General features: G+C 41.8%; 1 protein-coding gene across 1 annotated transcript in view; it reads right to left on the reverse strand.

Moving 5' to 3' along the window:
• BRE (brain and reproductive organ-expressed (TNFRSF1A modulator)) overlaps positions 1–16044 on the reverse strand; it is a 402733-nt gene that overhangs the window by 86690 nt on the left and 299999 nt on the right. The window contains exons 8-10 of the mRNA XM_005686868.3: positions 7858–7957; positions 3603–3673; positions 800–882 (exon numbers count right to left, since the gene is read on the reverse strand). Of these exons, the coding sequence (XP_005686925.1) occupies positions 800–882; positions 3603–3673; positions 7858–7957 (254 nt within the window). The remainder of the gene's footprint in view (positions 1–799; positions 883–3602; positions 3674–7857; positions 7958–16044) is intronic.

The raw sequence follows: 16044 nt of genomic DNA on the forward strand, positions 1-16044 counted from the left end.
AAAAAGTAAGAATGATAACCAAATGATGAAGGCACTACACTTTGAGTAATCTTGAAAGTTTTGAGGCCTGAATCTGGAAAGATACTTAGAAAATAGAAATCTCTTTAGGATGCATGCATGCTAAGTTGCTTTAGTTGTGTCTGATTCTTTGCAACTCTATGGACTGTAGCCCACCAGGTTCCTCTGTTCATGGGATTCTCCAGGCAAGAATACTGGAGTGGGTGGCCATGCCCTCCTCCATACCCTCCTCCAGGGGATCTTCCTGACTCAGGGATCAAACCTACGTCTCTTATGTCTCCTGCATTAGCAGGCGGGTTCTTTACCACTAGTGCCACTGGAAAAGATCCCTCTCTAGGATAGGGTTTCTTAAATTCAGCACTACTGACACTGTGGACTCAATAACTTTTTGCTTTAGGGACCTGTCTCATGCACTGTAGGATGTTTAACAGCATCTCTGACCTCTACCCACTGAGGCCAGGAACAACAAAGCCAGTCCCGGTCCCCTAACCATCATGACAAACAAAAATGTTTCCAGACATTACCAAACATCCCCCAAGTAGCAAATTATACCTGGTTGAGATCATGCAGTAAATACACTTCAGTTCAGTTCAGTTCAGCCGCTCAGTCGTGTTTGACTCTTTGACCCCATGAATCGCAGCACACCAGGCCTCCCTGTCCATCACCAACTCAAGTAAAAGGAACCAAGTCAGGACACTAAAGGCTGTTATATTCATTATTACATGTGGTTTAGTGCATTCAGAAATGTATGTTGACATGCTAATAGCAAAAATATACTCACTGTGTACAAGGAAACAAAAATCTTTCCACATCAGCAACAGAGTGAGTTTTGTAAAGCCTTCTGCATCATATTCCACGACACCCCTAAGTAATAAAAACACACACAGACAAAAAAACCTTCATAAAAACAAAGTATCAAAGAGATGGAACCAAGTAAAGAATATGTTCATGAAGCAAGGTTACTGAATACGAGATACATTTAAGATAAGTGAGTGTTACCACAGGAAGGATGTGGGATTTGGAATGAAAGCATCTAGGTTTGAGCTACAGCTTCACTATCTATTACGACCTCTGGCAAATCACTTAGCCTTTGGAGCCTTAGTTTCCTTATCTGTAAAACAAATATAATCATATGTGCAAACTTCATCATGGAGCTGTGAAAAAACAAGTAAGGCCACCCATAAGATAGTTAGATGGTATCACTGACTCAGTGGACATGAGTTTGAGCAAACTCCAGGAGATGGTGAAGGACAGGGAAGCCTGGCATGGTATAGATCATGGGGTTGCAAAGAGTTGGACATGACTTAGTGAGAGAACAACAATAACAATCCACAAAATATTATGCAAATGTTAGTCACTAGTGATGAGCAAAAGGACAAATGAAGAAGTCAGGGCAGCAAAGACCCCAGGTCTATACAGTGATTGTCCAGTCTCACTTTTATTCAGGTACTGAACAGTCACAAGCAATGACAGTATTACTAAGTTCAGGATTATAGATGACTATCTTCCAAAGTACTTGGCATCCTTTCTCTCGTGTCCCCTGATCTTCTCCACTGGGCTCAAGACAAAGTAGCATCGTTAGCAGGGTGGATGTGGGGTTCAGATGGGAGATGCACACCTCCTGTGTCAAAGGAGAACAGTCTCCGAACACAGAAGAGCCTAGACTGAATTCTCATGGGCTCCTCTCCCCCATTTCCCTCTGGAGCTGAGTGTACAGGGGGTGACACCACCATAATGTGCCAATATTAACCACACAGAGAGGACAAGGATAACTTTCTTTCTCATCCATACAAGGAGACCTTTGCTGTCCTTAGAAATGCCTTCCCCCTGGCTGAGTCAGGCTAAATAGACCATTAATACTGATGGCCTCCAGGTTTAAGTAGGAAGGAACAGTTGACCCCACTGTGAAGGTAAAGGAACTGAGGCACTGAAGGTTCAGTGATTGGCTCATTAAAGTCTGCCGACAAGTCAACAACTTTATTCATCAGTTTGTATTTCTTTTCTGGATATGTAATTTACTCAATATTACAACACTGATATCTGAACTTTTTAGATCCTGTACCCCATAAGCAAAAACAAGCACTGACCAACTCTTTCTCATTATGCATACAGTACAGTATATAGTAGTATTTGTACATGATTCTGTAGTTGTAGACAAGTACTAGTATACGTGTAATAAAACACAGAAATGTACACACATAGAATGAGATTTAAAAACAATTGTTAACAAGTGTAAATGCAATTTTTCACCCTTTTCTTGAATACCACTGAAGTGAGGGGAGGCACAGGCCCCTGAGGCACACGCACCCCTGCTTTGCAGGTCACTGGGCTAACATCATCATTTTCAGTAACATACACAAAAAATAATCTTACTCAAAAATGAGAAGACTAAGAGAGTTAATATTTATTAAGTACTGTTCATATCATAAGCACTTTCTCAAAATGCACATAAAGAAAGCTGAAAAATACCTTAAGTGTTAAGAGTCTCATGACTCATTAACAGTTATGCTGTTTAGATATTGTTACTCTATTTTGGCAATATGAGAAATTCCACAATGGATAATGAGAAAATTTCTTGAAATTGTCTTGAGGAGTCAGAAATTTTCTTTTAATTATGCCACATTTGTAAAATTATATCCTAACCTTATTCTTGATTTCATCTTCTCATTCCTTTTATCTTAATTTCTTCAGTTACTGATTTAAAATTTTAATATACACACCTTCTCTGGGACGAGGTGGGAGGTAGTGAGAGCACTAAAATGCTTAGTGCTTAGACAGAGTGTGCTCCACCTTTTAAAGAGACTGTGAGGAAAATGCAACCACCCATCACCCACCCCCCTCCCCCCCCCCGAGCTAAGCCCTAAGTGGGAGGTTGATAAGGGCTCCGCCACCATTAAGGAAACAGCTGCCGAGCAGCCAGCACGGGCCACGTGACGGAAAGGGCCAGAGCACAGGGTGGGTGGCCAGGAGACGCCCACCCTGGAACTGCAGCTACACACTGCCCCCTCCCTCGCAGGGCCTTCTTCCAACACACTAATCCCAAGTGTGAGTCATGGCGCTGGTGTCTAAAGTCAGATATCCTTCCCAAATCTCTGCGGCCCTGTGGGGAGTGGGAGTCTTATCAGGAGACCTGAGTTCTGAGGAACAGGGTTCTTGCCCCAGCTCTCTCTGAGACTTCCACAGGTGACTGGACTGGTCAAGTTTTATAGGCTTTTCTTCACAGAATGTGCCAGGAATGCCCACCTGGCTCACCTCATGCCCACTGTGAGATGACGGAGGTGGAAGTACTGTGTAGACTGTAAAGAGTGCAAGAAGAAGCAGGTATGACAACCACTTTTACTGTGGTGTTCGGGGCTAGTTATGTGGCTGCTCCAGGGAAGATATCTGACTCTATTTGACAAACAATGCTGAAAAAAAATGTCTTTCTGGGAGCGTTAGTGTGAGCAACACACCAGGAAGAACCAAAATAGCACTGAAAGGTATCATATGGAAGAACTAAGTGCTATTTTCTTCATTGAGCCCTCCCCTCAGGGTCACCAGGATGTGAGGGCATCACTGATTTATGGTCTTAATGAAGAACTTACGTGCCAAAGTGGCTGAGGAAGGCAGCAATATACTCTCTTCTTTTGTGATAGCCTTGAATCACATACTGCACCTGAAACACGAACCCACAGCTGAGTACAGTAGGGAATTATTAAATGCTTTATCATGTAAAATTTCCAAGATTCACAAAAGTAGAAAGAATAGTAAAATGAACACCCATATTCCCACACCTATCTTCAATAACAGTGAATATTTTGTCTAGTTGCTTTATCTAGCCATCTACCTATCTATCAACCTGTCAATCAATCTTGCTGAAATGTTTCAGAGGAAATTAGAGACATCATTACAGTGTGCCCCTGAACACTTCAGCATGCATCTCTGAAAAACAAGACAGTTTCCTACACAATCACAATACTGTTATCACACACAACAAAATTTAGTAATTCATTCTCTGAATTTATTTAGGACCCTGACAATTTTTCAAACTTCCCAACTGTCCCCAAAATACGTTTGAAAAAAAAGGCAAGGATATAAACAGGGATCAGGCATTTAATCTAGAAAGTCTTTTACTATAGAATAATAGTACCTCCTGGGATGTGAGTGTGTGTGCCTAATACTGACTTTTCAGAGACTGAGCTAACTGTCTTATCCTGCATTCTAGACTCTCCGATTGTCTCCTTCCTTTTTTCTCTACCTTCTGTATTTCCTATGAATTAGAAGTTAGAGCTAAAGGTGATCCAGGTTAAACATTTTTGGCAAGAAAACTTCCTAGGTGATACTGAGTTTGATCACTGGTTAGGTTGACGTCAGCCAGACCACGGTACTTTAAGGGAATGGATCCCTTTTGCCAGAGTGAGTAATCCAGGGATACACTCCTCGAAGCATGGGAAGATCAAGTTCCTTAATGGTTTTGGTATTTGTTGGAGATCCTTGTCTGAATCAATTACTTCAACTGAGGCCTGAAAAATGGTATGTTTGTATTTTCTCATTCTATCTCATTTAACAGCTGGCATTCTCCATAAAGAAGAATTTCCTCTCATCAAATGGGCCTCATTGGTTATCTTGAACTACAACTCCTATTGAAAAGGACAGTAATGCTCAAGTATTTCTTTTTAGGTTTGTAACATTCAGAATAAGGAGTGTTACAACAGGCGATTTTGCCTTTTTATATTTCCTTCTTAAGACCAAGTGACAGTTTCTATAAAAAAAATTGTGAACTCATTAAGCTAGGCATCTGAAAGTTAGTCATTTACCCATCAGTTTCTAACGCAAAAATACATTCCTTATAAAATGTCTTTATAATGGCTGAAAGAAACAGTGGGAGAAAAAGACCCCCCAAATAGTTTATATTGGCTGTAGCCACACTGAGTCTCCATGGATAACAAAAGCTCAGGATAAAGTGCTTGAAATAACCTTGACACAACTGGTACTGATAGCCATTTGTACCCTTTAAAAGTAAAACAATTCTATTTATATAATAGGGGTTTTATGTCAATTTACAAAAACAGTGCTTGCTTTGCAGGCTCAACGCAGGATCAGAAATGTTATTTTGGGGAAAGAAAAACAGATGATAAGTTTGCTTAAGTGGCTTTGTTTAAAAAGGGGATGAAAACAGTTCTGTATACTTGATTTTAAAAACAGAAAACCATTTTAACAGAAACCCACAACAAAACTGGCTATAAAGATAGATTCCAATGCAATTATGGAAATTCATTTGAAGAGATTGTTTCTAAAAGCAGCCCATACTGTCCTCGTTTGTAGCAGGCAGAAGAACATCAATTTTGAAAGACAAGTGAAATTAATGAAAGGGAACCAGATAAGAAAAACTGACTGATTCTTGTATTTCTGGGAAAATGGTATTATAATTTTTTTTGAGGAGAATGTATGACTAGAAATTAATCTCAATTGGAAAGCTTTAAAAAGGCTTTTCTTCTCAGTTCTGGAAGACCAAATTTGCATTTTTCTCTATAATACTGGGACACAGATTTGAAGGCAGTGTAAAACCTACACTGTAAGTAAGAATGCTGTCCTCTGATCAGTTTTGTGGGAGGGCAGGGGCTGGGGGAATCTGGTCCAATGAACAGCAACCACTCCATGAGAGTTAAACGCCCTAGAATCTGTGCCAAGCCCACAGACTGCAGAGTTGCCAGATTTTAGCTCCTTTGACATTTAAAAAATAATACTGAAGACTTTGAAATATTATATTTCTAAAGCATTTTCTATATAGAGATGAGCTATCTTTTGAATGGAAGAGACAAAGAAAAGATTTATTTTCCAAGCCATTGTGAACAAGTCAACAGAAGCAAAGAAAATAGGATTTGGTGAATTAAGCAAACTAAGTCCATGTGGGAGAAGAAAGAAAGTCAGTATGGTCTGTGGACTAATAGCTCCAGAGTTTAGCTAAATAAGCTGGCTGGACATTAACAAGTATATTCTATATTTGCAGAAATACCTGATAAGAACCAATAGAGTAAGCTCAGTTACTTGCCAGTGTAAAGGCTCATTAATGCAGCTAAGGGAAAGCTTTAGATAATCTGGCTATAATCTGGCTGCTGCTGCTGCTGCTAAGTCACTTCAATCGTGTTTGACCCTCTGGGACCCCAGAGACGGCAGCCCACCAGGCTCCCCCGTCCCTGGGATTCTCCAGGCAAGAACACTGGAGTGGGTTGCCATTTCCTTCTCCAATGCATGAAAGTGAAAAGTGAAAGTAAAGCCGCTCAGTAAGTGTCCGACTCTTTGTGACCCCATGGACTGCAGCCCACCAGGCTCCTCCATCCATGGGATTTTCCAGGCAAGAGTACTGGAGTGGGGTGCCATTGCCTTCTCCGTAAAATCTGGCTATAAGCCAATCTGACCTGGAAACCCTGTCCCAACAAGCAGGACTCTGGCAAACTGTTCCTAGGCATGACAGGAAAAATCAGGAACCAAATATTAAAACGTGCTGTACAGAAAAGCAGAAAGAGATGAGAGCCACTCGACAGGATCACTGAGATATTAACTAGTGGCAAACACACACACACATACACACATACATAATAATTGGGAAATAAAAGAGTTGAAAATTTTTAAACCATAAGAAGAAGCAAAAACTTAGGGCAAAATGGAAATTCAAGAATGAGAAGATATACGTTTAAAAGATGAAGAACCTAGGCAGACACTTCTCCAGAGACGACATACAGATGTCCAATGAACACATTAAAAAATGCTCAGCATCACTCATTGTTGGAGAAACGCAAATCAAAACTACAATAAGGTATCACCTCACACCGGTTAGAATGGCCACCATCAAAAAAATCCACAAATAAGAAATGCTGGAGAGGGTGTGGAGAAAAGAGAACCCTTTTTGAACTGTTGGTGGGAATGTAAATTGACACTGCCACCATGGAGAACAGTATGGAGATTCTTTTAAAAACTAGGAATAAAATTACCATATGATCCAGCATCCCCACTAATGGGCAGATACCCTGAGAAAACCATAATTGAAAAAGGCACATGTACCCCAATGTTCACTGCAGCACTATTTACAATAGCCAAGACATGGAAGCAACCTAGACGTCCATCGACAGGTGAACAGATAAAGAAGTTGTGGTATACATATACACTGGAATATTACTCAGCCATAAAAAGGAACCAATTTGAGTCAGTTCTAGTAAAGTAGAAGAACCTAGAGCCTGTTTGTAAACTTACAGTAAAGTTAAGTCAGAAAAACAAGTATCACATATTAATGCATATATATGAAATCAAGAAAAATGGTACTGATGCACCTATTTGCAGGGCAGGAATAGAGACACAGACATAGAAAACAGACTTGTGGACACAGTGAGAGGAGAAGGGGGACAAATTGAGAGAGCAGCATTGAAACATATGCATTACCACATGTAAAACAGAGAGCTAGTGGGAAAGCGCTGTATAACACAGGTAGCTTAACCCAGTGCCTATGACAACCCAGAGGAGTGAGTTAGTGGGGCAGGTGGGAGGGAGGTTCTTGAGGGAGGTGGCATACATATACTTATGGCTGATTCAAGTTTTTGTATGGTAGAAAACAACACATTGTAAAGCAATTATCCTCCAATTTTAAAGAAGATGAAGGTAAGACTGGAACAGGGGGGTCAGAATCCTTAGAAACGGAAGGAGGGCAAACAAAGTGGGAGAGAAACTGATGAAATCTATTCATAGCAGGAAAGGCCATGTCAGATGGAGGTTGAAACTAAGATAGGGTGGAGAGGATGGTGTCTGCACCATGATGCTGGAGCAAAGAGCCTTACAAGGCTGGGGAGGCAGGGGACTTGCTTTTACCTTGTTGGTGAGCAGGTGGCACACTTGGGGAACATAATCAATGAGACAGCCTCCTCCTGGAAAAGCTGGGATGTGAAGAGCCGAGGAGCCGCCAAGTGCACTGAAAGGACAAGAGTACAGTGGATACTTCTCTTAGGGCTCAAGCAACTTACGTGACATTCCCAACACACTTGGTTTCTCTTGTCCAAGTCTGCCCACCAACTGCCTGAATCAGTGACTGTGAAACTAGGTGCTTCACTTTATGATTCCATTTCTATATTTTAATCCATTTTGTTACAGCAGCATGTTCACATTACACATAACTAACAACTAACGATTAATGACAACTCATGATCCTATCACAAAAGTACAGATAAGCAAATTTTGATTGGCATAGGTAAATGTCTTACCAACATGAATGGGTTGTACCTGTTACTGAAACACAGACTTTTATACTCTTGATTATGCCCAATTCATAACTGAGCCAAGCAAAGATAAGTCGTTCATTAAATGCTGAACTGACGTGCTGGTGTTATAGAGAACCAAAGGGACTAGTTCTGCAGCTCACTGGCTTGGCAGCCTTGAGCAGCCTCTTTGGACTTTAGTTTTCTCATTCTTGTGGGTGAAGTGAGTGAAAGTCACTCAGTCGTGTCCGACTCTTTTGCAAGCCCATGGACCTGCCAGGCTCCTCTGTCCATGGGGTTTTCCAGACAAGAATACTGGAGTGGGTTGCCATTTCCTTCTCCAGGGGATCTTCCCAACCCAGGGATCAAACTCACGTCTCCTGCATTATAGGTGGATTCTTTACCACTGAGCCATATGAAGTAGGTGGTCGAGAGAAGGAGAGGCAGTCGCCCTGGCAGTTAGGCAGCCCAGGTAGGTTTTGTAAATGAGTGCAGAGAAGCAGGTAGGGACTGGAGATTTTGCACACAGAGGGAAGGGCTCCCATTGCTCAGCCTCAGCTGGTTTCTAATATGTAGGAACACACGCCTGGTCTTATCAGATCCTAATTTTTCAACTGAAGCCAGAAATCCAGATGATTTAAGCTCTCAATTTTTAAATGGAGTTAAGCAGTTAAGCATTTTCTGAAAATGCTTAACTGGAGTCTGTGGGCCAATATGGGTAGAAAGTATGCAATTAATCACAGTCAACACTGATGTTCGATTCATCTAAACAAGAAGGGATAGTAAAAAATCATCAGTCCGAGCACTAAGACACACTGCTGATCTAGAAAGTTTCCAGAACTTTCCTGGAGATTCTCTTTTCAGTTTAAATTAACCGGCATAGAATTATTAAGAAAATTGTTCAGAACCTTATAGCATGCATTTTGTATACCATTCTTAATCATGATTTCATCTTTCATCCTACTCTTCTTTGGTCCTAATTTGTTTTTCTTACTTGAATTTTATTTTAATGTGTATATTTCTATGACCCCCTTAAACCATTTCTTTAAGACAAACAGGATATAAAAGGACCCCTCAATCCCTTAATGCTGTGATTATTCATTATCCAAGTCCCTACAGTAATGAGATTATAAATGGAAACAAAACATTTCACAACAGTCTGGAAAATCATTCTCAAATAGTTTAGAGCAGAGACCTCAGTCTAGAGTCTGTGGTCTTCCCTGGTGGCTCGGCGGTAAAGAGCCACTGTCTGCAGAACAGGAGATGTGCATTCGATACCTGGGTCAGGAAGGACCCTGGAGGAGGAATGGCAACCCACTCCAGCATTCTTGGCTGGAAAATCCCAAGGACAGAGGAGTCTGGCGGGCTACCATCCTCGGGGTCATAAAGAGTCAGACATGACTGAAGCGACCGGGTGCACACACACAGAGTTTGTGGTACACGGAATAACACCTGTAACTAGCCAAAGGACTCCAGGACCAGTCTGTCACTCTGCTGACTACAGATTTCTGAAATTAATTTTTTTAAGTAAAAATGAATATTATGGTTATTTATGGGAAGGAAAAATCACAAGAAACAAAATTTCAGGTGATGCGAGTAACTCAATACAGAGTAGAAACATTCGCTGTTGACTTACCCTACTCAGAAGATAAGTAAAACGCACAACTCTGAAAACTGAGAAGATTCTGAGACAGTGTTTGACTAAGTATGACATTAATGAATCGCATACACCCTGTAACTGCACAGAATTAGCAAGAACATCATTTCCATTTGCTACTCTCAGAGTAGACACTAGATGAGATTTAGCCTCAACTCTGAAGAAAGCTGGGAAAATTCCTGTGGCTTTCTGTGAACTAGAGGAAGGCTTTCTGTGTCCTCTTATGTGTGTAAAAGTACACAGAGCGTGTGCATCTCACTCCAAGGCTCTAATGGTTCCATTAGGATGGAAAACCGATTCAGAAGAAAATTTTAAATTATGAGAACAATAAAGCTATAGCCTGTGGTTTATGGTGAAATATCTGCATAACAGAATACTAAGATCCAGGCTTCTCATAGGTTACTTGGAGAAACAATCTTCAGCAAAATAAACCACCTCCCTAGCCCCCAAATGATTTGGACAGTTCCCTGGAATCGATAGCAATGGACTTTGATCTGTATAAAATACTACAGAATATGTTTTAAATCATTCACTAAATTGAATACAATGAGTAAAAACAGTGTGTGAAAAATCAACTTGAATCTCTCTCTCTGCTTCTGAGATACAGCCACTAAACAAAAATTACCTTTAATAATAGAAAGAAGCAGAGGTCTGGAGAAACCCAAAGGCCGGCTGCTCTGCTGCCAGGGCCATCTCTCTGCACGCTGCTTCTCTGATTATCAAGAACTAACTCTAGTTGCTAGGTGCTTTCCCATTATCTAATTGAACCCTCTCTACAACTCAGTGAGGTAGAAATCATCACTGTGATTTTACAAGTGAAGAAATTGAGCCTCAGAGACCAGAAGAAACTTCCCTGCAGTCACATAACCAGGAAATGGTACAGCTGGGATCTGAATTCAGGGAAGCCTGTTGCTAGTGTCCAGGCTGCTGTGACTGCTGAATTATGCACCTCCCTGGGGAGGGGGTGTGTGCTAAGTCACTTCAGTCGTGTCTGACTCTTTGCCACCCCATGAACTGTAGCCTGCCAGGCTACTCTGTCCATGGGATTTCCTAGGCAAGAATACTTGAGTGGGTTGCCATGCCCTCCTCTAGCGGATCTTTCGGACCTAAGGATCAAACCCACGTCTCTTACATCTTCTGCACTGGCAGGTGGGTTCTTTACCACTATGCCACCCAAGCGGGGACGGAGTATAATCTTGAAAGGGTTGCAAGGATGGAAAGACACACTGGGGATGACTACCAGTGAGCAGGGTCAGGATTTCAATGAGGTTAAAGGGCTTCTAGAAGCACTCAGGCCACCACAGAAGCACAGTGCTGCACACAGCTCATCTCCCTTCGCAACTTCCCACATGGCAGCAGGGCAAGCGTTCCTCCTGATTTTGTTCACACCCAGATGGTCAAACAACCAGATTCACTGCACCTCGGATGTGATGGACCAACCACTCTGTCATGTTCAATTGTGAAAGACTCAGCTGTGCAGGGGAAGGAAGCCTTAATGTGTGAAGCACTTCAGATACTACAAAGGATAGTTTTAAATGAGAGTTGATTTCTTAAAGGAAACTCGCTGCACTCTTTATTTAACTCAGTAGTTTTTCAGCCTGTGAGAGTTCTGAACCTGACTTCCAGCAATGCATGCTGATAAGTGCTGCTGATTCATGTATAAATATCCGCCTCATGGGTAAATATTTAACAGGCTTGCTATAGCCTGAATGCTGCCCTGATCGTGCTGAATAAACAAAGTCAAGTGCCATGAAATAAAAGAGCTATTATGTTTTCAAAGGGTGCAAGATGGAGGAGGTAAGGCCTTGTGATCTCAAAGCCTTTAATATTCATGAATCAAAAAATACCGTGCTGAGCGTGTACAAGAGAAAACTCCCTCTCTGCAGGCATGCCCAGCCTCACTCAGCTCTTCTCAGGAATGCAGGGCTGCCTGGCGAGAAGCCGGGCCTCGCTAACCTACTCCATGGCTGAGTAGGGGCTAGGGACGGGGTGACGGGGAGATGAAAGGGACCACTGGGGCCGTTGACTCTTCTGATCTCTGGAGCGGTTCAGGGAGAAAGCTGGGTTAAAAGATGGAGAAACTAAATTGGTGTGGCAGGGTCTCAGGCTGAACTTGAGAGGAGAGGGTGAAAAGGGCTGCTTTGATGAGAAAGCACCTTCTATCTCCTTATGGGCTGCAATGAAACATGAAACTAGCTGATAATTCATAGAACTGAAACTGAGTCCATGGATAGAAATGACAAGGACAAGGCCAGAGCTGGAGAAACCTTTCCAGTGGTGGAGGTAAACAGACCCAAAGGTAGCCAGAAAAACAATTCCAAGTCTGTCCTCCTTGGGTTTTAAAAGTTAAATATAAGAACTGTCCATGTACTAATATTATTGTTTCCATGCAAATACAGCTAACTGAGCCTCTGTGGACCTTGCTCTGTCTGCAAATATTCAAAGCATCTCTAATACTGAAGACTTGACTTGGCCATAGTCAATAGCTTAAGGAAATATTATGGGGCATTCTGGCATGGAAAAAGGCAGGCAATCAGCCTGTCTGCAAGCTTGACTTGGGACAATGGGTTTTTAACCCATTATGAAATAGTAACTCCCCTCTGTTCCTGTGGGGCCTTACCTTTGGGCCAAATAAAAATGAAGAAAACGTGATTTAGCAGCAGAGAAAACCAGAAGGGCCACCGATTTTCAACTGCAGTTCTTGCTTCTACCAAGTCTGCTCCCTCTGGTCCTTCTCCACTTTCCCCTGAGTACAGTGGGGATACTACTACTCTCAAAAAGATCCATCTCTCTCAAGGGTTAAAGTAAAAATCAGAGTTACACTAATATGAAAATGAAATGTTCCCTTGGTATCTCTAATTTTCTTGAAGAGATCTCTAGTCTTCCCCATTCTGTTGTTTTCCTCTATTTCTTTGCATTGATAGCTGAGGAAGGCTTTCTTATTTCTCCTTGCCATTCTTTGGAACTCTGCATTCAGATGCTTATATCTTTCCTTTTCTCCTTTGCTTCTTGCTTCTCCTCTCACAGCTATGAAAAGGTAGCAAGAATACACAGAAAAACTGTACAAAAAAGATCTTCATGACCAAGATAATCACGATGGTGTGATCACTCACCTAGAGCCAGACATCCTGGAATGTGAAGTCAAGTGGGCCTTAGAAAGCATCACTATGAACAAAGCTAGTGGAGGTGATGGAGTTCCTTGAGCTATTTCAAACCCTGAAAGGTGATGCTATGAAAGTGCTGCACTCACTATGCCAGCAAATTTGGAAAACTCAGCAGTGGCCACAGGACTGGAAAAGGTCCGTTTTCATTCCAATCCCAAAGAAAGGCAATGCCAAAGAATGCTCAAACTACTGCACAACTGCACTCACCTCACATGTTAGTAAAGTAATGCTCAAAATCCTGCAAGCCAGGCTTCAGCAATACGTGAACTGTGAACTTCCACATGTTCAAGCTTATGTTAGAAAAGACAGAGGAACCAGAGATCAAATTGCCAACATCCGCTGGATCATCAAAAAAGCAAGAGGGCTCCAGAAAACCATCTATTTCTGCTTTACCTACTATGCCAAAGCCTTTGACTGTGTGGATGAAAATAAACTGTGGAAAATTCTCAAAGAGATGGGAATACCAGACCACCTGACCTGCCTCTTGCGAAACCTATATGCAGGTCAGGAAGCAACAGTTAGAACTGGACGTGGAACAACAGACTGGTTCCAAATAGGAAAAGGAGTATGTCAAGGCTGTATATTGTCACTCTGCTTATTTAACTTAATTGCAGAGTACATCACGAGAAATGCTGGGCTGGAAGAAGCACAAGCTGGAATCAAGATTGCCGGGAGAAGTATCAATCACCTCAGATATGCAGATGACACCACCCTTATGGCAGAAAGTGAAGAGGAACTAAAAAGCCTCTTGATGAAAGTGAAAGAGGAGGGTGACAAAGTTGGCTTAAAGCTCAACATTCAGAAAACGAAGATCAGAGCATCTGGTCCCACCACTTCATGGGAAATAGATGGGGAAACAGTAGAAACAGTGTCAGACTTTATTTTTTTGGGCTCCAAAATCACTGCAGATGGTGACTGCAGCCATGAAATTAAAAGACGCTTACTCCTTGGAAGGAAAGTTATGACCAACCTAGACAGCATATTCAAAAGCAGAGATATTACTTTGCCAACAAAGGTCCGTCTAGTCAAGGCTGTGGTTTTTCCAGTGGTCATGTATGGATGTGAGAGTTGGACTGTGAAGAAAACTGAGCGCCAAAGAATTGATGCTTTTGAACTGTGGTGTTGGAGAAGACTCTTGAGAGTCCGTTGGACTGCAAGGAGATCCAACCAGTCCATTCTAAAGGAGATCAGTCCTGGCTGTTCTTTGGAAGGAAAGATACTAAAGCTGAAACTCCAATACTTTGGCCACCTCACGCGAAGAGTTGACTTACTGGAAAAGACTGTGATGCTGGGAGGGATTGGGGGCAAGAGGAGAAGGAGACGACAGAGGATGAGATGGCTGGTAGGCATCACCGACTCGATGGACATGAGTTTGGGTGAACTCCGGGAGTTGGTGATGGACAGGGAGGCCTGGTGTGCTGCAATTCATGGTGTCGCAAGGAGTTGGACACGACTGAGTGACTGAACTGAACTTAACTGAATATGAAAAGAGCACCACGCACTCCAAGAGAGATGTTATTCTAGAATGCCTCTTGTGTGAGTGTTTCATGTCCAGGGTTACATCAAGTCACGGTCAGAGATGCGTGAAGTGGTCTTGCTGTTTCGTTTTTGCCTTTGAACCAGTTCCGAGGGACAGGAAGTTGACCTGGTTGCCTCCTCCATAGTAGGGTTCAGGGGAGTGTGAGAGTGAAGCATGAAAATGGAGAACTTCAAGGATGATAGAAGGACACCAGCCACCATTGGCCCCCAAGTTAAGAGAAATTCTAAAGAAAGGTGAGCCTTTAATTCAGTCCAATAAACATGAACTATATGCCTAAATCTGTATCTGGACTTGAGTTTTCCATTCTGCATACAAGACTCGGGCACCACTGTTAACTCCTTTCAAGGTAGAGAAATGCCAGGGACCTCAAGAATCTAGGGCACTCTATAATGAGAGAGTATGTTTCCTGGCAGCATGCCAGGAAAGCCATTACAATAAAACAAAAGTCACTGTTATTTATTGAGTATCCACTTTTGCCAGGCACTCTACTAAATGCTTCATTAGCTCGAAACCGCCCAAGAATTCTGCCAGGTAGATCTAATTAGCCCAACTTACAGATCAGGAAACTGAGATTCTACGAGTCTAAGTATCTTGTCCAAGATTATGCAGCAAGTAAGTTGCAGGGTTTGAATCCAAGTCTCTCTGGTTCCAGAGCCTGTGCCCTTTTTCTTTAGAAATTTTTTCATAAGAAGGATGGTGTGGAATTTCTAAAACTCTCATCTCTAGTAATTCCTACCTATATACTGAAACAGTAGCAGAAGTGGCTGAAATTATCCTCAGAAAACCTTCATCCATGAAATTTATCACCTTGTTATCCCACTTTTTCTTAAGATATCATGTCACAAGACATTAACCGGGTAGGATAAAGAAAAATCATATGTAGTTTCCAAAAGTACAAATACTACACTAAGCGAAGAGTCTGGGTTTTGTTGTTGTTGTTTTCCTAACTGGATTTTCTTTTTCTTAGTAAAGCATTTTCTATAGCTGTTGCTAGCCACTGTCTCATTTTATAGATTCAGCTTTGAGCCCTTACTTAAGAGCCTCTCCACCTCTCAGTTAAACAAAATCAGAGTGTAATTCAAAATACTGAAAATCTCAATGACTATAACAGGGGAATAAAATAGTATAACAGGAAAATAAAATAGAAGATCAGAATGACAAGCTAAGTTTATAAGTAGGAGAAAATTGGGGAGTCACACTGGATGAGACCTTCACTGAGAAATGGCTGTGGGCCTGGCTGTGTTCCATTTGTGCACCTGATCAAAAAGTTCCACTAAACGTACCTCATGGCATAAAATCAGATCTTATTATTCCATTTGTTGTTTCCCATTTCTAGAGGGACATATAAAAATGGAAATGTTCTGAGATGGAGTGAGTAGGATTAAACACTCAAAAAACGTTCCTATTTGGAGCAAAGTCTAAAGAAGTTGAAATGCTGAGTTA

The sequence above is a fragment of the Capra hircus genome, chromosome 11 (assembly GCF_001704415.2).
Source record: "Capra hircus breed San Clemente chromosome 11, ASM170441v1, whole genome shotgun sequence".
Taxonomy (NCBI): domain Eukaryota; kingdom Metazoa; phylum Chordata; class Mammalia; order Artiodactyla; family Bovidae; genus Capra; species Capra hircus.